At 31.8% G+C, this 21,755-nt stretch overlaps 2 protein-coding genes across 2 annotated transcripts; both read left to right on the top strand.

Annotated features, from left to right (window-relative positions):
* The first annotated feature begins 237 nt into the window (after positions 1-237).
* LOC106754807 (GDSL esterase/lipase At1g54790-like) lies at positions 238-954 on the top strand. The gene is made up of 2 exons (XM_014636876.2): positions 238-472; positions 598-954. The coding sequence occupies exons 1-2, from the start codon at positions 238-240 to the stop codon at positions 885-887; spliced, it is 525 nt and encodes a 174-aa protein (XP_014492362.1). The 3' UTR covers positions 888-954.
* Positions 955-14,502: 13,548 nt separating this feature from the next.
* Positions 14,503-15,481, top strand: LOC106754813 (uncharacterized protein At5g65660). The gene is made up of 2 exons (XM_014636880.2): positions 14,503-14,806; positions 14,900-15,481. The coding sequence occupies exons 1-2, from the start codon at positions 14,594-14,596 to the stop codon at positions 15,083-15,085; spliced, it is 399 nt and encodes a 132-aa protein (XP_014492366.1). The 5' UTR covers positions 14,503-14,593; the 3' UTR covers positions 15,086-15,481.
* Positions 15,482-21,755: the final 6,274 nt, after the last annotated feature.

The following is a 21,755-nucleotide window of genomic DNA, read 5'->3' as shown; positions in this document are numbered from 1 at the left end:
TCATTCATCTCAAAAGTGACCGGTAGGTGTTAAAATAATTAACGTGAAGTGAGTGTACACATGAAGTATGCAACAAAAGATGATGTGTCGTTTAGTTGGCAATTGATGTGACAGGCAGAGGTTTGGGAAAATAAAATAGGCTAGAAATTTTAAATTGGAGAAATAAAATTGGGGAAAAGTTAGGTCATCTTCAAATTGAGGATTTCGTTTATCTCCTTACAATAGTAGTCAATAGCTATGGCAACCAACACTTGTACCCTTCAGATTTTTTCCCTCATTGCCATCTGCATACCTTGTGCCATATCCTTCCAGTTGGACTTTCCAGCAGTTTTCAACTTTGGTGATTCAAATTCTGATACTGGTGCTCTTATTGCCATTGGTTTTGAGAGCCTTTACCCTCCAAATGGACAAACTTACTTCCAAATACCATCGGGAAGATACTTTGATGGTCGTCTCATCATCGATTTCCTTAGTAATAAATCTCCATAACCTCATTTTTTGCAATGCCCTCATCATTTGTTTTCTTCCTTCGCGTCATGATCCTAAGTAGAAGTTTAGGTCTCCCTCTGTCCATGTGTTGTTGGTTTTTTATTGCAGTGGATGCTATGGACTTGCCATTCCTAAATGCCTACCTGGATTCTTTGGGTTTTCCAAATTTTAGGAAAGGATGCAACTTTGCTGCAGCAGCTGCAACTATCCTCCCAGCCACTTCATCTTCCCTCTGCCCCTTTTCCTTTGGGGTTCAGGTGTCTCAGTTCCTCCGATTCAAAGCTAGGGCCCTTGAATTGATTGCCAAAGGTATCTGCCAAAGCACAAGATTAGCATACTCCAACCTCCTCAGTAACCAATTCAACCCTCGACAAATGAAATCCCCAATTCGAAGATGACCTAACTTTTCCCCAATTTTATTTCTCCAATTTAAAATCTCTAGCCTATTTTATTTTTCCAAACCTCTGCCCTGCCACATCAATTGCCAACTAAACGACACATCATCTTTTGTTGCATACTTCATCTGTACACTCACTTCACCGTTAATTATTTTAACACCATTAAAGGGATAGGACCAAATTGACGCAAATTACAAAACATAGGGATCCAATGTATACACTTTTAAAAGCGAGTATTAAACTGAAAATTCCCTCTTAACATAGGGACCAAATAAGCATTTAAGCCTAAAATAAACAAACAACTAACATCAATATTATTGTCCCAAAACAACACCAAACAACAGGATTTATTGGTGGAAAGCAATAAGAAAATAATACTGAAATAATCAGCAAAGAACGCAGAAAACAGCCAATACAATAACAGCAGTGAAAACACATTATACAACAAAGGCAGCAGATTTCTTTTCTGAAGAATTTTGTTTATATATATATATATATATAGTAAAACAGCAACCCGTAACTCTAAATACACTCAAACACTCCATTGCATTACATCATGCATACCTTATACCAGTTCCAAATAGTTTATCAACATTTGATCATCAACGCAGCATCCACAACACGTCACCACCGCAATGCCCTCGTCACTCTATCCACAAAGCACGACCCCTGGTGTCACAATCGCCTCAGTGATCAATCGTCAACGACAACCCCTGGTACCACGACTGAATGAAGGATGACAAAGCGGGAAGAATTAGGGCTTTTGTATCTTGAATGCGCCTGAGGAAACGATTGGCAGGGGTGAATACGCCTAAGGAAACGATTGGCAGGGGAGAGAGAATTAGGGCTTTTGGTCGACGAGTCGAAATGGGAGAGGGAAATCAGAACTTTTGGGTTTAATGTACTCTGATACTTACCTCGATCACTCAACGTAGAATCCACAAACATGTCACCACCACAATACCCTCGTCACGCTATCCACGAAGCACGACCACTAGTGCCACAGCCGCCTCAGTGGCCAACCGTCAACGACAACCCCTGGTACCATGACTGAATGAAGGACGGCAATGTAGGAAGAATTAGGGCTTTTGTATCCTGAATGCGCCTGGGGAAACGATTGGCAGGGGTGAATGTGTCTGAGGAAATGATTAGGGGTTTAGGTCGACAAGATCGAAATGGGAGAGGAAAATCAGAACTTTTGAGTTTGATTTACTCTAATACTTACTATAGCCTAGGCCCGTCGGTAATTAAAATCACCACTACTTTACCCACGGCCTAAGAACCGTCGGTAATGGGCTACCGGTAATTTCCGTTTTTGTTTGGTTAGTTTATAAATTAGTTCAACTAATACAAAAATTTGAATAAGTATCTTAAAATAGTTTACTTTGGAAACATATAGCTTTAAAATATGTTACTTAACAAATTTATTTAAATATTTTTTAAAAATTATTTTTTATAATTTAATTATATTTTATATATAATATATTTATATTCAGTAATGTATAATAACAACTTTGTATGACTACTTAAGGGTAAGATTATATAATGTATTTATAAATATAAAATAAATTTTAAATTATTAATATAATAACGATTAAACGCAAATAATTCACATTACATTATTTTATGTTTGATTTAGAAAGTTCATTTTATAAAATATATTTAATAAATTTGTGGCATAGTTTGGAATGCAAGAAATCTTTGTCGAGTCTGGGCTTATGAATTCTGGCAAGGCTGATGCAGTATTGGACAAAAACTATTGAAGACTTTCTAAATTGGTCATTTTAAATATTTAGGAGTGTAGTTAGAAATTATGGAGGTGTATAAAGAAAGGTTGTTACTAAAATGGTTCGGAGAGCTGCTCCCTCCACCACCACTGTTTTTTCCCTGCACCTCCCCATGACAAATTTGTCCTTATTTACTGCGCAATAAATTTTCGACAACAACATTAACCTACTTCATTAATTACAAACATGTTCTTTTTTATAACAATGCACTCCCACACCCAATATGCACACGGAAATCAGCTCTGGCTTTCTTTCTTCTTTCTCTATTTCATTATTCGTTCTGAGAGTGTGCAGAGAGTGTGTAGTGGTCGTGTGAAGTGGTAGGCTTTGCTTGACGAGAGGTTGCAAGTGGTGCAAGGAACCAGTGGTGACAGAGGTTGTTTTGGTTGTGGTTATCGGAGGCAGCAGAGGAAAGTTTTGTCCCAAGTTTGTGAAGAAGTTACTGTAATCCTTCAACGGATGTGATAATCCGTCGACGGATATCAACATCCGCTGAAGGGGAAACAGATGTCGATATTCGTTAACCCTTCAGAGGATGTTGATATCTGTCGATGGAGTATCACATCTGTTGAAGGATTACATTAACTTATTTTTATCATTTTAGTTTCATGGTTATATTTTTTTAGATTATTTTATTTTTTTTAGATTATTTTGGATTTAATAATTTATTTTATGTGCATATATATTTGTGTAGATATATTTTTGTTTTTGGTATTTTTTTTATTTGCATATAATTAATATTGTTATAAATATTTTAAAAAACGTAAAGCCGAAACGGAAGTCAACACATCTATTGACGGATATGCCACATCCGTAGGAATGTATAATTTGTTTTTATTTTTGTTTGCGTAAACGGATATGCCACATCCGTTAACGGATGTGGTGACATCCGTTAACGGATGTGAAAGTTTTACTTTTTTTTATATGTTTTTAGTTTATTAAATTAAAGTATTTTAAATTAATTTATTTAGTATATAAAGTTTTTAGTTTTTTATAATATGTTAGGTAATTAAATGTAAATTAATTTCGTTTAATTTAATGAAATAATTAATATTAATTTATTTTAATTGATTTTTGTTGAATTTTATTTATTATTTAAGTTTGTTTCATTAGTTAAATGGATATGTTACATTTGTTGAAGGTTCATTTATTTTATTTTATTTTTTGTTTTTGTAGCTTTTAGTTTATTAAATTAATGTATTTTAAATTAATAATTTATTTAGTATTTAATGTTTTGAGTTTTTTTATAATATGTTAGGTAATTATATGTAAAGAATTTTATTTTATTTAATAAAATAATTATTAATTCAATCACATATATCTCATTTATTGGTGTATAAATATCTTCGTATGGATTCTCAAATTGATTCTACTTTTATATCTGATTTTTCTTCGTTCATCAATGAAATTGTATAGAGAGATCTGACAAATAAATTTACGAAAAATGAAATATTTTCTTCTCGGGAGCATCTAATTGAATGAACAAGAGGGATTGCTTATGATTTAGGGTTTGTTGCGGTAATAGTGAGATCTGACATAGCTACTTGTGTATGGGGAAGAAAAACCTCGTCATACTTGGATGTGAAAGAGGAGGGAAATATCGAAAATACAAACCCGATGTTGTGCTAGTTTATACAACACTCGTAAATGTGAGTATCCATTTCGATTAAAGGGTAAACCATGTTCAGATGGGGACAGATGGGTGTTAAAGGTGATGTGTGGACATCACAACCATGACTTGGCTGAAACTTTAGTTGGTCACCCTTATGCTGGCAGGTTAAATATGTCTGAGCAGTCATTACTCGTTAATATGACAAAGAGTAAAGTTACACCTGCAAATATTTTACTAACTTTGAAAGAAAAAAATGATCGAAATGTAACAACGATTAAACAAATCTACAACGCAAGACATGCGTATAAACGATCATTGAGAGGCTCCAGAACTGAACTACAACAACTTATGATGTTGTTGGACCGAGATAATTACATTCATTAGAGTAGGTGTGTCGATGATTCAGAGGTTGTTAGTGACCTGTTTTGGACACATCCAAATGCGGTGAAATTGTTGAACGCATTTAATATTGTATTCATGATGGATTCAACATATAAAACGAAAAAAATACAAACTTCCTTTGCTTGAGATTGTCGGCATGACATCAACGGGCTTAACCTTCTCAGCCGCATTTGCATTTTTGTCAACTGAAAGGCAAAACAATTTCACTTGGGCTTTGCAGAAGCTTAAAGGTCTATTTTTGACATCTGAGGGCGGACCATTGTAATGGAAGAATCAGTTCAAAGAGATAACAAAAGACAACGCACAGAAGATGACAATTCTACAGTTTTTCCAATCAAATCACTTCCCACAAACTTATTGCTTAATGTGGTTGCAAAGGTAAGTTTTGGATCTTGGATTGATCATTAAAATATGAAAGTATGTTGTAGAGATTTTTTGCATGCCACAAAAGACAATTATATGTGGCAGCAAATTTCTTTAGAAAAGTTTTCGTTGATTTCATGGTCATGTAAAGAAGCAAGGGCATTTAATATTTTCATGCAAAGTTGTAAAGATGGTGGAAATATTGAAGCTTTGTATAGAGAAGGATTAAGAGAAATAATTAGAAATAAAGGAAATATTGAAAAAGGCATTAATGACTTGAAAATAGCTGCCAAAAAGGGTTATCTTGAAGCAAAATATGTATATGGTTGGATCTTATTATGTTCATACGATTGTGATTTAAGAAAAGCAGGGGTTGACCATATGTAATTTTTGAGAAATGTCAACTGTGTTGTAAGGTGTAGAAATAAGTTAGTAACATTGTTGGGTAATATATGGAGAAAACCTCATGGAACACAGTTGCACAATCTAACTCCTTTATGTTCTCAAAGACAATGCAATGGTTGGAGAATGAAGAAGTTTATTTCTTAGGAAATAGTGGATATTGAAGATGATGATGATAATATTAAAAACTCGTGTGAAAATTTTAGGTGGGATGTTGAATTAGACTTTTTTTTATAATCTTTTATTTTATTCTATTTAGTAATGAAAATCTATTTTAGGTGGGATGTTTTGTAATCATCTCTTGAATATTATTGAAATTCTCTTTTGGCAAACATTAGTGAATGGTGATTGAATTGTTTAAAATGATTAAATATGATTAAATCACTTTTATGATTGCAATTGTCCATTTTAATTTTACATCATTACATTGCATGTAGCAGTATATGTTATTATTTCTTTTTAAAACACCAATATTACGTCGAATGATAAAGCTAATCGATGTAATATTAACATATGAACGTCCAACAAAGGGAAGTCGACGTATTATTTAATATTACGGCAAAGGTCTCTCCTTTTTTTTACTTTTATCTTTTTTTCTTTTTCCTTTTTAACCTGAAATAACACGTCGATTTTGAAAATATTCAACGTCCTTTATTAATTCCTTAAAGGAGTTTATGAATTTTATGATTTGAAGTTGTAGCGTTTTGAAAGGTCATGGAGTTGTTACAAGTTAACGCAACTATTGTTACAAGAAATTTTATAAATTGATGTCTACTTAAATAATTACTCTTGGGAAATGGCTTATACGGGCTTCAATAATAAAAGGTAGTTTATTTAAATGATATATGGGAAAATGTAGTTTGCTGCTAGAAACAAAGATGTTGACGTCAATTTCTCCAGACTTCCCAAGTGTCTTTTTGGTTTAATTCTTTTTTCTTTTAATCCAACAATAAACGTCGAATTTCTTTAGCATCTGACGTATTATTCGTTATCCAAAGGCAAAGGTTGATCTTTTTTTTTTCTTTTTCCTTTTTAAATTCCCTTATAACGTCTAACTCTAGGGAGCTTAGACGTGAAAGGCATTGGAGTGTTTGTGAGCATTAATTTTGTGTTGTTACCACAGTGGTTGTAAGAATTAATATTGACTTTATAAATATAATGCTTAACTCATACAACTCCACGCTCACTTCATCGTCTTCCTCCTCGCCTTTTTTCTACGCGGCATTGAATTTTCATGTGCGTTTTATCTCTTTTGAATCATTTAAACTTACTTTTACACCGATTAAATTAGTCTTTGATGGATTATCTTCCATTTGAACCGATTAAAATGAGTTTTTGTTGTGTTTTGGTACAATTTTGCTTGTGTCTTTTGGTAGCGCATTAGTACCTTCTCCATTTAGTAGTTTCCTAGTAAGAAAAGCTTGTGTCTTTTGGTCTCTTATGGTATTTCAACCAAAACTGAACCTGGGTCCTTGCCTAGTTCTCATGTCACCGTATTCCTTTTCATTGGAGGTTTGTATGACGTCTAGGCAATGACTCAGGTTCGGTTTTGGGTTGAAATGCCATTAGAGATGCAAAAGACACAAGTTTTTCTTATGAAGAAACTAGCAAAGGAAGAAGGTGGTACCAAGCTACCAAAAAACACGCGCAAAACTACACTAAAACACAACTCAGTAGACGTCGAATGCATAGAAGAATTCGACGTTATATAGTTGTTTTGAAAGAAAAAGACAAAATAATAAAAATGGAACTAAATAATAAAACGTCGTAGCTAGTATAAAATGACGTTATATGTGTTGATTTAAAAGAAAAATAAAAGAATAACTACTAGCTGAAGGAGATAACAAAAAACACAAAGAAAAAAAATTAAAAGATGGAGTTCATAGGAGAAATTTTATGAATGGATGTCTACTTAAAATAATTATTGTTGACTTCAAAGCCAGTTTAAATTGACGTTTTATTGGTTGATTTAAAAGAAAAATAAAAGAACAACTACTAGCGGTAATATACAACGTCCATCTTTTGTTATTGTGACGTCGTATTATTTAAAACAGAATTTTGTATTTATTTATTTTGTATTGAACGTCAATTGTTTCCTTAACTGAAGTTATGTGATTACCTAGGTTTCATACACCAAGGACCATCACGTCAGACCCCAAATTGTTCGACGTTCTACATTGGTATAAACGTCGAAACCATAAAGTGGGCGACGTTCTGTCTGGTTTAAAAGAGAAAAGAAATAAGATTCACTCTCTGTCATATAAAATGTCGAATATTTAGCATGGTGGACGTCAAATGTGGGTAGAGTGATACTGCGGGAAGCAAACCACTATTTCGTTATTTTTGTTATTTTAAATTGAACGTAAGTTGTTTCTTAAAATGATGTTAAATGTTTCTAAGGTTATTGTTTTACGTCGTTCTGGCCCCTGTTTGACGTTAATAAATATTACTCGCCGAACAATTTCAAAAGACGACGTGGAGCGATTGAATTTATTTATGGTAATGCAACCGGTCATTTTTAACGTTGCGAATTGGACGGTGAGATGTTAACCGCGTGACGTTATAGCCCGTTTTTGCCCCAGTGATATAACCTTCGCTTCAAAAAATACAAAACATTTTTTTATTATCACAATTACATCATACACAATATCAAATAATTACCAAACATTGTCTCATAGTTTTCGACCACTTGCTCTTGGGGCTGAGCATAATTAACCTAATTGCACTAAACTATAGATTACTATACTATATTAAACTATAAAAACTAAACTATTTTTTTTTTGAGAACTATCTTATACCATTTTGTGGTTTAGTTTTAAAAAACTGAAGCTTTATATTTGCAGTACAGTTAACTACGTAAACTTATTCTTTTATGTTTATCTTCCATGGTGCTTTGCGGTAAAGCTTTTTCCCATCATTTTTTTCTTTCAATCACCGATTCATCACGGTCACAAAGACTTTATTACAATTTTTGCATCTTTTAGGTTTAATATTTTCGCATATTAAACTCATAAATTTCCATTTCTGATTTAATTTTATATCTTAATTGAGGATTTTTTGTTTTGTTAATTTGTGTGTTAATTAGCTGTTTTTAGGTTCAATTCACAACACAATAGACGATAAAACATAATGAAATTAGGTCTCTCATTCTTATTCAATTATTCACTAGGCAACATAAATCGACAATGTCAGTTTATAGTGTTTAAAATATTTAGTTATCAGACCAAAGAAAATAATAGTTGTGCTTGCATTCACAAACAAAAATTCACAGACAAATTAAATTATTTCTGTTAAATATGAAATTATTTTAATAGATTACATGTAAAATTATATTCTTCACATAACATATAATAAAAAATAATATTTTATATGATCTGTGTAAAGTCTAAAAATATATAATTTATCTTAAAGACAAATACAAAAACAATATTTAGAATCCAAAATAGAAAAAAAAAAAATTGCCGTAAAGACTGTGTAACTAAAAAGTAAGGAGTCCAGTAAAACTAATTTACACTCACAGTTTTAAAAGAATTTGGTTATTAGTTAATTGGTATAAGTTAAGTTTTTTAAAACTGAACTCAGTTTATATATAGTTTTAAACAATTCAATTTTTTTTAGTTTATTAAAAATATAATTAACTATATTTTAGTATAGTTTAGTACAACTTAATTATTATATCCAATTCTATTTGTTCTACAAAGCCGACCAGATATCTCAATCCACACAAAGTTACACTACAAGAAAATAACTAAATAACAACTAATTTTAGAAGAAAAAAATATTTAGTGATTATAATGACTAATTTAAATATTAATTTATAAACTAAAAATTATTAGTATTTATAATAATATTAATTATAAATAAAAACTTATAATTAATTTATGAATTAGAATTTAAATTGACTTCTAATATTTACTACCAAGATTTTAGCTAGTAATTAGTGTTAGTTGATATTGACACCATTATTTAGATTAACATTAATCAATTTTTTTTTATTAGTTGAACTTTCCTTTGTCAACTTTTTTTTTATCTAAAGACTTTTCAATGAATGTGGTCAAAAGTTATCATAATTAATGTTGATCAAACACTTTTTTTAGTTAACATATTTAAAAGAAAAATTCTAACAAACTATTATCCAAGAAAATAGCAACAATCATCATGATACACATCAATCGAGTAAATCCAGTTGAAATTCATAAAGTCTTCCAAATGTTGATAGAAAAAATTCTAGCTAATACCAAATGACAAATAATAGTGGTTTATAATAATAACAAAAGATATTCTAATAATTTAAATAAATAAAAAGTTGTATGAACATCAATAAAAGATTTTGACATCGAACAAAATGTAACCGTCCCCACAATACCTCGATCTTAATCAAATCAAGAACCTTCGATCAAAATTGAGTTCAAAAATACGAAAAGTGTACATAAATGTGAACTTTCTTTTTCTAAAAGTCCGATCTAATTAACATTTATGAAAGCATGATTTGATTTATAAATTTGTTTAAAAGTTTGTTTTATTGTGTACATATAAATTAGTAAATATAATATATAATTACTTTAATACAGGTCTATTAATAATACTTTTTTTTTCATATTCTTTTTTTCTATATTATTATGAAAACAAAATTAAGTGGTGACTTATTGTCTAATAGTCATACGTGACAGGCCAGTTTTTAGAGAAAAAGATGGAACCAAAGAAGCAAAGTGCTCGAAAGTCAAAGATTGAGACCTACCAAAGCATCTAAACAAGTTTCTGAATTTCACACGACTCCTTTTACCATCCACAGCAAGTTAATTTGTTTAATGACATTTAATTATATTTAAAAGAGTAGAAAAAAAAATATTTGACTAAATTGTTTGTCATTAATATCAACAAAACTCAGTTATAAAGTTGTTTGATCTTAGACAGTAGCATTAATTGAAATTAGCATTGATTGGTTGCATAACTTAAGAGGGTTAATGTCTACTAAGATTTAGTTTGCTCGTGTTGTATTTTTCATCAACCATCACAACTAGCGGTTAATAAAGTGAGAAATATATATATTATATGATTTTAAAATTAGGAAATCAAAATAAAAATAGAACTTGAAAACTTCAAGAGACCAATTTAACTCACAATTTAACATTATTATTATTATGAGCAACATAATAATTATTGGTTGATGTTATTTGAAGTAATTAATAAATGCTAAGTGCAATTCTAGTTTGTAACTATTAATATTAATATTAGAATCTTCGGAAATAGTAATTCTTGCAAGGAATGTCAAAAGACATTTTTTTATGTAAATGCTCCATATCTACCTTTACGCCATTATTTAATTTTTTTTTTTTCGTTTGATAGAAGAATACAATACAAATGAATTTTATAAAATTAGAAGTCCCACATAAGAAAAAACATACTTTGATGTTTACTTCTTTTGGTTATAAAAAGTATAATGTTTTTCTAATAAAAGGTATCAAAAGTACTTTTTTTATTACTTTAATCTTTTTAGAAAAACAGGTGTTTTTTGAAGATTTACTCATTAGTGGTAATTTTTTTAAGAAAAGTGATAGCATTTTCTCTTTCAGCTTTTAAAAAATATTTTTAATAAATTATATTATTGTCTACTTTTAATTTTGTTTTCAATTAAGTTGTTTCACTAGTTAAAATGTTTGATAATCATTTTATCATATCACATTTTAGTATTGGCATGATATTTTGTTCCATACGACAAAACGACAAATTGTCGCCTAATATGAAAGTTTTTTCACTTTCATTTGTGAGAAATTCTAAAAGCATAATAAGAAATTTGGCAAAATCCAAATTGGTAACCTTCAACTTTGGCATTCGGAAGGTTAGCAAAGTCCTCGTCATCAATTTGTGTACACACCATAGGCAATCTTTTAACACCTAACATTACAAGTTCATATTACCTTTCCACGTTAGCTTTATCTACTCACTTCACAAACTAACTTCTCACAAATGTCTTCTCAAAAATATTTATTTTTATTTTCAACATTCTAACTAAGACATCAGAGGTATCGGTGATATTTGTCTGGATATATGTTTTATATTTGTTAATAAAATGGTAAATTAAATGGTGACTAAGAAGAACATAAGAAGATTAAACTATGAAGGACCTCAAAATTATGAGGACAAATAAATCTTCTTAAGCTTGAGTCAAAGAGGTAAAAGAAAACTTAATTAAATATATTGAGATCACATTATCATGAGTTTAATTACATCATTCTGAAATCAATATTAAGGTGAGAAGATGTAATTAAACATGAATATTGAGATATAAAGAAGAAATGTTCACCTTATTTAGTGGGTGTTTGAATCTTTCCCAATAAGAGTCTTGACGTTTTCCTTTCAATTATTAGTTAGGATAGTTACCTATCAATCTATTACTGTAGTGATAATGTTCTCTGTTGAGAATCAAGAGTGCAAACATACGTGTCAGTTTATCTATGAAGAAAGATACGTGTCATTGACTGTATTTTTTACACACTAACTACACAAAATCATATGTAAACGCTAATAACAAAAAAGCATCACATGTGAAGGCTAAAAACAAAAAAAAAATAAAAAATCACATGTAAATATTATAACAATCTTGAAAAATGGAGCAAATAAATAGGTGGCAACCCATAATTTAAAAATCTAATAAAAAGAGAAATTAAGTAACTTTATATATTTAGAAAATGAGTATAAATTATAAAAGTTAAAGGGCATGCAGCAGATAAAAGAAAGGAGAAATAGTAGGGAAGGGGATAGGGCACAGACACAAATGGTGGAAGCCATTTATGGCCACAAGCACGCAGCCTTTCATGCATTCGAATAGCCGCATATATTACCTTCATGTTTCCACCATTTTCTTGCCTGTCATCTTTCTTTTTTATTATTTTGGTCAAATCTTTTCTTTCAGTATTCCATCTTCAATAAATAATCGCATTCTATACTATTTCCCCTCCTCCACTTATGGAGCTATCCATCTTACTCCACAATGTTTATCACCTGCTCTCCACGTCAAGCATTACTCCTTACTATAATTTCCATAATCTAAAATAGTCAAACATATATATTATTCTTACTTTTAATATTCATTATTCCAAATGAATGTAGTCAATATTTTCCATTTTTCCAACTCGCTATGGATACAAATTGAAATCAATATCTTAAATTATTTTTACTGCCAATATTCAATCTAATCTATGTATTCACTATATTTAATGTGTCCAACCGTCCATGCATGGACACTACTCATTAAGTAAAAAATTAATGTATAATTTTCATTCAAGGAAAGATAAGTGTTGATGTCTTCTTATCGTATCGTTTTATACATAATGCAAATTTGTTTGGGAAGATAGTTTTAAAAATTATTATAAAAAATATTTATAGTAGGCACATGCATATATTTTAACTATTAACTGATCACGATTAACGTCTTTTCTACCCTAATTGTGTTGCTAATTAGAGGAGGCTAGAATATATCGGACACATATACTTATGAATCCCGAACAAAAAACTAGAGTTGATATATATCATACATATTCAATCTGATCTTAACAAATTAAGTTTTAATGATTATCGTGTTTATAAATTATTCATTTCCTATCCATTTGCATTCTAATGTTAATATATAATTATATTAGGATATAGATGAATGACATGCAGGAACCCCTGAAATAGATGTGTAAGACTATGATCTTCCTCACACCTTCACCCCCTCACATATTTACTTTCATTTAAATATTTTTTTCTCTTATAAAGTGGACTTTACTTTCCTAATATGCTCATATTATATTATCTTATACCTTTTTTAACAAGTTGTAATTGACTACCCAAAATTAGTTTCGAATATATAAATTTAAAATCCGAATACGCTTTTAATTAATGTGTATATGTAATGTATCTTATGTATCTTTTATACCTTAATATATGCTTAATGATTCAACAAGTAATTACTAAATAAGAGAAACAATTATACGAATTAACTTAATTTCTTATCTCTTCATCTATCACTTTTAATATTTTTACTTCTAACTTAAATTTAAATATTTATTAAAATAAATTATGAATATTTACCATAACAATATATCATATTCTAACTTATTTATCATAAATCTTAAATATAGTATGTATATTTAATCATAATACAATTTATATGTTTAAAAATATATATCATTCTAAAGTTTAATTATATATAAACATGTATTTCTTACAATGCAAAAATTAAAATATTAGTTTATTATTATATTTATAAGTGATTTTGGTATAAACTTAAAACGGCACACAAACAAGTGCACTGGTAAAGGTAACCAATTTAATTATAAATTAGAATACAAATGTTATCTTCGGATTTAATATGACACATTTAAAGCATAACATTTTTAATATAAACACTAGGTTTTATTTTAGGAAATTAAATATTTATTGCATGCATAATATAAAGTAGGGAATGTATTTTCTTTTAGTAAAGTTCTCGTTTTCATTTAATTAAAATCAACCCTATACAAATTGTTGTCAACAACACGAAAAAGGAAAAAAAAAAAAAAAAGAAACAAGTGTGTATCTAGGTATAACCATTCAACTATAACTCATTCAATATCAACAAAACACTCTCATTGCTTACATTTATGTATTGAAAATGTTAAACTTCCATTTAATGCAAATAAAAACAAGCACCCTAACTTTATCTCAACTTTATTTAGACATTGATAACATATATGTTAATAGCTTAATTTATATAAAATTGTTAATTTGGAAGCTTATATAATTTTATTAGTTTTAAGACGAATATATCATTTGTCTTGAGAAAGGAAATTGGGAATAAGAAAAGAAAAAAAAAAAAAATACAGTACATTATCGGGGCGTCGCGGCTCACTTCACTGAAACGCGTAATGTTTTTGTAACAACCACCGAACAAGAACCTAAATAAAAGACCAACAAAAGTGGTCCCCACAATCATTCCGTACTGTGGGCAAGACTGAAGGTGACTTCACTCCTGAGTTACCAACTTCAATTTGCCTCCTTTCCATTCTTCCTCTTTATATACTGCCACCCTCTTCACTTTCACCTCACTCAACCCTCTTCTTCTCTTCTCTTCCATTTCTTCCTCACGCACATGAGAGTGGGAACCACATCATCACCGCATGATGGAAAGCCCGCCGCCGCATGTCGACGCATCTCGACCGTCCCTTGGCTTCCCCTTGGGCACTGCCCTTCTCTTGATCATCATCTTCACCCTCAGTGGCGTCCTCTCTTGCTGCTACCACTGGGACAAGATCCGTTCCCTTCGTCAATCTTTCTCTCATTCCGATCCCCAAATGCATTCCTCCGATCCCACCAAATCTAAACACTCCACGGTACCTATCTATATATCCTCTTACCAAATTCCTTTTCTTTACCAAAGTATATATATATATTTTTTTTTTACTGACAGTTTTTGTTTTCGTTAGGAATTGCGGCAGAACAGGGGACCGAGCTTGCCAGTGTTGATGCCGGGGGATGATGTGCCCAAGTTCATAGCCATGCCGTGTCCGTGCCAGCCTTCAAGGCCAGACAATGTTGTTGTCACAGTGGAATTGGAGAAGCAGAAGCGGCTGCCCAAACCGCCGCAGCTACCGATCCCTTTATATTTATAATTAGCAACCTCCCAGGTTGTCAAAAGGGTCAAGGTTTCGCAATGTAAAAATACACAGACAACCTGGGTTCCGAAAACTTGGCTGCTTGTGCTTGCTAGTTGCCACCATTTGTTGTGCCAATGTATATTCATTGTTCACCCTGATAAAGATTGTAAGAAATCAAAATAGGAAAAAAGAATAAGGGGATGGATAGGGTTGCAGGTTAATTCGGATAATATTGAGGGCCTTTTCATTTGATCTAGTCCATCTCTTTGTAACTGTTAAGAAGTTTGTAGATGTTGGTATTGATTGGAAACAAAATCCAATTTGGATGGCTCTTCCTCCTCTTCTTGATTTTGACATGCAAAAGAAAGTAGCAATTTGTTTTTTGAGATTGAATTAATGATTTTAATTTTAGCAAGAGTTTTATTTGGTAAAGCTTTTCCTTTTTATAATGTGGAGGTTTCAGATAAGACAGAGTATAGCACTTTTCTTCGATTAAAAAAGAGAAGACCTGGGATCTATTTTAATTTTTGTTCAGGACTTTCTGTGAACAACGCTATATAAAAAGAATGAAAAAATATCACACGTATTGGTTGGTAAAATTCTTGAAAAATCAAGCTCTTGATAGGAACGTACAACCTAATTTTCTGAGGCATTTCTCTGTATGGTGAACCTATGTCCCAAGAATGAAAAACTGGTCAAAGGCATGAAGAACATATATCCTTCAAATCAAAAGGCACTGAGATTTGCACCTTCTATTTATAAAGATCATATGTCGTTCTTTTGGTGAGAGGATTTGAAGTAGTGGTTTATTTTCCTTGACAATTTTCTCTTTGAACATGACCATATATTGATTTGATGCCAGTATATTTCTGATACGTGCCCACATAATCATTTTGGTGAATGTCAGTGATTCAAGAAAGCATGCGCCTCCACAGAACTGGAAGAGACTTACTCTGTTGGTGATGCAAACAACTGAAATTTAGTTGCACTTGCACAGTAAGGTGCACTTCCAAATTAATTTTCGTGTGAAGGCAGTTGTTTGAAAGCAGCCTAAGAAAAATGGAAAATTTATCAAGAGACTAAGTGGTATGAAAAAGAGGTTTTAAAGGTGTAGAAATAGTGCATTAATTTGACCAAGTGGAGAATGTTGTCCGCTCCATGGTCATGAGTTTTGAAGATACGAGAGAAAGCAAAAGCAATTGGAAAACATGATTGATGACCCACAAAGAATGATTCATATTGGGTTGTCATGACCTAACTTCACTGTGGCTTTAACATGAAAATCCTTTAGTTTTGTTGGGAATAGCCAAAACTATGTCCCTGGTTTTGTTGGTGCGGTACAATAGTTCAAAAAGGTGTACCTTTCCGTGATTGTTGCCAGTACACACTCCTTTTCCTTTACCTCATTAATGGACCCAGCATGTCCCCATTCTCCATTACTTATACCCTCACATTTCAAAGAATGTGCTCCTTAAGAAAAGATCCATGTTCACAACCAAACCTTTCTTGGAAATGAATGATTTAATTCTCTCTACCTATTTAGTGTTGTTTGGGATATGTTGTTTGTTTAGATGGAATGAAATATCAAACAGACTCAAAATAAATGAACAGACTGAATTTTACATCATGTCTGATAAGTCGACAGAGGAAAAAATTAAGGTTGCTAGAGAACAAAAACTAAATCTTGATGAAGTAATGAATCAGTTATTTACACTCATTAATAACGTGTGGTCCTCTTCTTTATTACGCAGTTATATGAGTCACACGAAAACTTAATTGTTAGTGTCATCTTCTACAGTTACCTTCTTATCCTTCCTTACCTTAGTATCCTTCCTATGTTTTTCTTGTTGGAGAGACATCCATTAGAGTTTTCAACTCTTTTTCCAATCACAAACAAGGATTATATAATCAAACTAATTAGACCAGATATTTTTAAAAATACTTTTCTCTATTTTTCACTTATTTTACTTCAGCAACAATCCAACACATAATTTGATTCTCAATTATTTCTCATTTCTTAATTATCTATTTTTTTTATCATTTTCTTTTTTCCCCGCAATAAAAAATGGTGTTAAGAATATCTGGAACTTTTGGTTGACAATTGTATTATACCTAGTAGAGACCACAATTGGGCCACAATTGAGTCAACACTTATTTTATTGTTGGGCCAATAATCCAGCAGAGGATAAAATAATCAAAGATATCTTATTAAAGATATTGATAAAGTTGTTTATGAGAAACTGACTGAATATAAAGGTAAATTTGTTTTTATATTATTAGGCTTGAATCAGATTAGGTCCATGAGATAACTTATAAATATAAGGCAAAGGCCAAAAGCCAGGTACACTTTACTCACACTCCACAACATCCTACTAACGTTCAATCAGAACCCAAACATACAATTGTGATACACAATTCCCAAAACTGCTCTTAACTTGAGCGTCAAAGTGCCTTTTGCAGGTACCTCCCCCCTCCTGATCAAGAAGTCAACCGAACGACCCAGACTGAACGCAATTGAGCGGTCCAGAACAGAGGCAACCGAGCGGTCAAGGCTGAAGGAAGGCGAATGGCTCAAGCTATCCAAGCATCCAGAGGCAAGGAGAACATGTCGAAAAGGTTAGTTTCTCGGTCACACAAAATTTATACCGAAACAACAATAATAGAGATAACATAAATTTAACTAAAAGTTATTATTTTTTATGTCTCCTTTTGTCTATATTCTTTCTTCGTCTATCTTAATTTTTTAAGCATTTTATTTTTTTCTTAGTGATATTTTTCTATATGTCGAATTGATTCATTACTACAAAAACAAGTTTCGACATCAATTATTTTTAATCTTTGACATCCGTTCAAATACTAAAGTTGTATTCAGACATTAAATTAACATGAAAGAAAAAAAAATGACATTGAATGATGTAAGATATGAGACCACCGATGTCCATCGATGATGGACAAAAAGGAAACTGATGTCCATGATTGCCGCTGTTCAAAATAGTGTGCTATTAATGAAAAAAATCGGTCAAATGAAAGGAAATTATATTCAAACAACCTTAATGTTCATTTGTGTTAAAGGAAATAAAAACTATTTGTGGTGGTTGTTAAAGTCGTTGTTGGATTGTGTTCGAAAGTTTCAGTTAGTGTGCAGCTAAAACAATGTCCTATGCACGAAAACAATTGGTCAATTGAAAGAAAATCATACCTAAACAACCCAATGAAAACGAAAATCATACCCAAAAGCATCCAATGAACGAACATTTATGTTAATGAAGCAAAACTTACCTAAAAGTGTTTGCAAAATGGTTGTTGAACTATTAGAAAGCCTTATAACAATGAGTGTATAGAAACAGTAAGTGAAATGCACATTCTCTCGCAATGTTTTAAGTGATAAAACACACTTAGACGTCAGATATCCTAATGGTCGCCATTTAATGGTCTCAAATTCAATTTTCAAGTTGAATTTTTTTACTCAATAAATTGATTTGAACACATTTATATGTTGACCCTTTAACCACTTTGACGTCTAAGGTGGTGTTTGGACAACAAAATGTCTTTTCTGTTAAGGTTTTTAATCATGACATCAACAATGTGTTGAGATTGTTGACAACACAAACTCTATATCAATTTAGTTTTTGATTATGACAAAACAATGCTTAATAACAGTACACATGTTGTTGTACTACATGTTCTTATTTTGAACTGTTTGTCATATCTGTTGAACATGTTTTGATGTACTGTGATGTATGTTCCTATGTTGATTGTGTGATATATTTGTGGAACATGCTTGTATGTTAATGTGTAATGAAATGTCTTTGATAACAGTACATTTTGGAAGTGAAAAATCACAAGCACTTTATGAACTTATAATTGTGTGACAAAGTTCTAGTTCAGTCGAATACACCTGTAATGGATTCGACTATTCTAAAACCTTTGTACAGATTTTGAACATCAGTGCTTTGTGTCGTTTTAGATTGAAAAGAATTTCAAAATGTTTTTACAAGTGTCATTCGACTTTGTCCTGTGTACATTCGACTGTATTATTGATCTGTTTTGGAATTTTGTTATGCTTACGCGCTCCAACAACTATATTTTTAAAAGTTAGTTAAGCATTCATAACTTGGTCAACTGTAATAAATGTGTGTTGTTTTTTGTTGACTAAGAGCCTATGTGTTGACTGTCTGTTATAACTGTTTTAATACAGTCAACTGGATTAGTAGGCTATTCGACTGAGAAACAATCTGTCCAACAGAAAACTATAAATTGGCTGAACACGAGTTGTTCAGAGACTTTTGTGAATCTGACATTTTCATTTATTGTTTCAGATTGAATTCTCTGTCTTAACAACTCGAAGAATTCTCCAAGAAGACGGTGGTGATCTATCTTGAGAGAGATTCAAAGGGAGAAGGCTTATGCCCTGACTGTGTGATCATTATCTGCATAAAGAAGGTGCTTCTTGATTGATCATTGAAGGCTTGGCATCCTGTGAAGAGTGCTGGTTACATGTTGAGGATTGTTCGACGTGGGTTCAGATTGCAGAAGAGGGGATTCTTGCTGCAAGTCTGGTTTTTGTTGTGCAACTATATTTTGGTTTTGGGTTAGAGAGGAGATTTATATTTTTGACATGTGGTCTTCTATAAATTCCTTGTTGTAAAAACCGCAACCTATATAGTGCATTTGCTTCCTGGGTTGGAAGGACACTGGATGTAAGCATTGTTGGCCGAACCAGTATAAAAATCAGTGTTTGATTTTCATTACTTTCATTTCAAGAAAGATCAAAAAGCTTTATACTTTTGTATAAAGATTGCGAAAAGATTTTGTTTTTGAAACAACACCAATTCACCCCCCCTCTTGGTGTAAAGAAGCCTACCTGTTTTCCTAACACAACAGACCAAGGCTAGGTTGGCATTTATTTCTTCACCTTTTGATAAAGTTGGAGCCATGTTTTCTTCTTGCGTTATTTATTCCTTGCCTTATCAACCATTCTTTTATTCTCTTCTTGCGTTAGAGTAGCAACCATGTTCAACTCTCCCTTCAATGCTTCATCATAGCCTTGTTGTATCAAGATTGCCTCCATCTTGATCCTTCACAGCATAAAGTCATTTGATCCATTGAATTTCTCTATGTCGAACTTGGGCACCACTTGTTGGTCCGCGAGGAAAGGGAAAAAGAGTCCAAATGCAAAGTAGATAAAGAAACCCAGAATGAAAACCAGAGAGCAAGAGAAATGATCTGAATGAATACTGAATTTCAATTTTTTGAAAAAAAACAGGGAATGGCCATAATATAGCCAAGCACCAGAGACAGTTATAACAGAAAAGAACAAGACCGAATGTTCATTAACAGATGAAGGCTGAACATAGGCCGAACACAATTAAAGACTGAACGAAACAGTCAAAGACAAAACACAAGTGCAAGACCAGACGATCATTAACAAATGAAGGCCGAACATAGACCAAACATAATTAAAGACCGAACGACGTTGAACACAAGTCGAACGATATTGAGTCTAACTAACGATTGTCCACCTAGACCTAATAACGTCAAAGACCGAACAATATTGAGTCTAACTAACATTCTATTCATCACTAAATTAAGGTTTAAATGCTTACTTCGCCCCCATATTAAGAGGTGGATTTCTGTTATGTACCCGGTTTTAAAAATAAGACATTGGGTCCCTATGTTATGAAAAATTGTATGAATAAGGTCCTCTCCGTTAAGTTGACGATAATGGTGTTAATTTCATGCTGATTTGGCATACTTTCTTTCTTCTCTCCTCTATTGTCCAACTTTTTCTATCTACTATTCAACTTTTACTCAACTTTTTCTCTCTCTTCCAATCCAATCTCTTTTTCTCTCTTACAAAATATTTTTTTCTCTCTCTCCTTTTGGGAATATAAAATCACACTCATCCTCCAGTTCCTCAAACTCTCTTATTTCCTTTCCACTCAACTTTCAATCCCGTGAGCCACTGACTAAAGCTTTTACATATCTAACACTTCCAAAACACTCAATTCCTTTCTTTCTTCTTAACACAAACCCTCAACGCATCTAATCCTTTTCAATTCTCACTAAGTAAGGAGGGTCTGCAACTGTAACTTTGCAGGAATGTTTCAATTCTGATGGCATTTCATCAAGAAGATTGTAGTCATAAAATGTGTAATCACTTCGATATTGTTGAAAATGTTTGTCGTACTCAAGAAGTTGCACAACATCATTAGGATTCATTTGCTGAAGATTGAAGAAAGGAAAAAAAGAATGTTATAGAGAAAAAGCAAATCCAATAGAGTTGAATTTTCATACAATATCTATAACATTGTCAACTACTTTAAAACTAGAAAACACTCTAAATCCCCAAATCGTTCCATATCCTCCTGGTTTATGAAATAATAGTGCCCAGAGCTCCAAAAAGCTTATTAACTTAGTATATCTCAAAACATGGACACTCAAATATTCTCATCAAGATTAATGGTTATTGTGACAGTATATAACCAGTGTTCTAGTTAGTTTCGGTTCTGTATGACTGATAAGAACAATATAACAGTTGGTGACAACTATCAATATAATAGAATTTCATTGGAAGCTATGATCCAGTTAATTCTAAAATAACTTGATGTATCTTTGTTGACGGATTGGCAAGCGTACTAAATCATTCAAGTAATATAATTGGTAAAACCCAATATCGTTCTTC

Source organism: Vigna radiata, unplaced genomic scaffold, assembly GCF_000741045.1.
Source record: "Vigna radiata var. radiata cultivar VC1973A unplaced genomic scaffold, Vradiata_ver6 scaffold_270, whole genome shotgun sequence".
Classification (NCBI taxonomy): Eukaryota; Viridiplantae; Streptophyta; class Magnoliopsida; order Fabales; family Fabaceae; genus Vigna; species Vigna radiata.
Note: the sequence above shows the minus strand (reverse complement) of the source record. Positions and strands in the feature narration are given on the sequence as shown.

Bases quoted from the DNA above. Each gene is read 5' to 3' on its own strand.
- LOC106754807 (XM_014636876.2), top strand. From the start codon at position 238: ATGGCAACCAACACTTGTACCCTTCAGATTTTTTCCCTCATTGCCATC. The intron at 473-597 runs GTAATAAATCTC...TTTTTATTGCAG, and splicing joins TCTCATCATCGATTTCCTTA to TGGATGCTATGGACTTGCCA.
- LOC106754813 (XM_014636880.2), top strand. From the start codon at position 14,594: ATGATGGAAAGCCCGCCGCCGCATGTCGACGCATCTCGACCGTCCCTT. The intron at 14,807-14,899 runs GTACCTATCTAT...TGTTTTCGTTAG, and splicing joins CCAAATCTAAACACTCCACG to GAATTGCGGCAGAACAGGGG.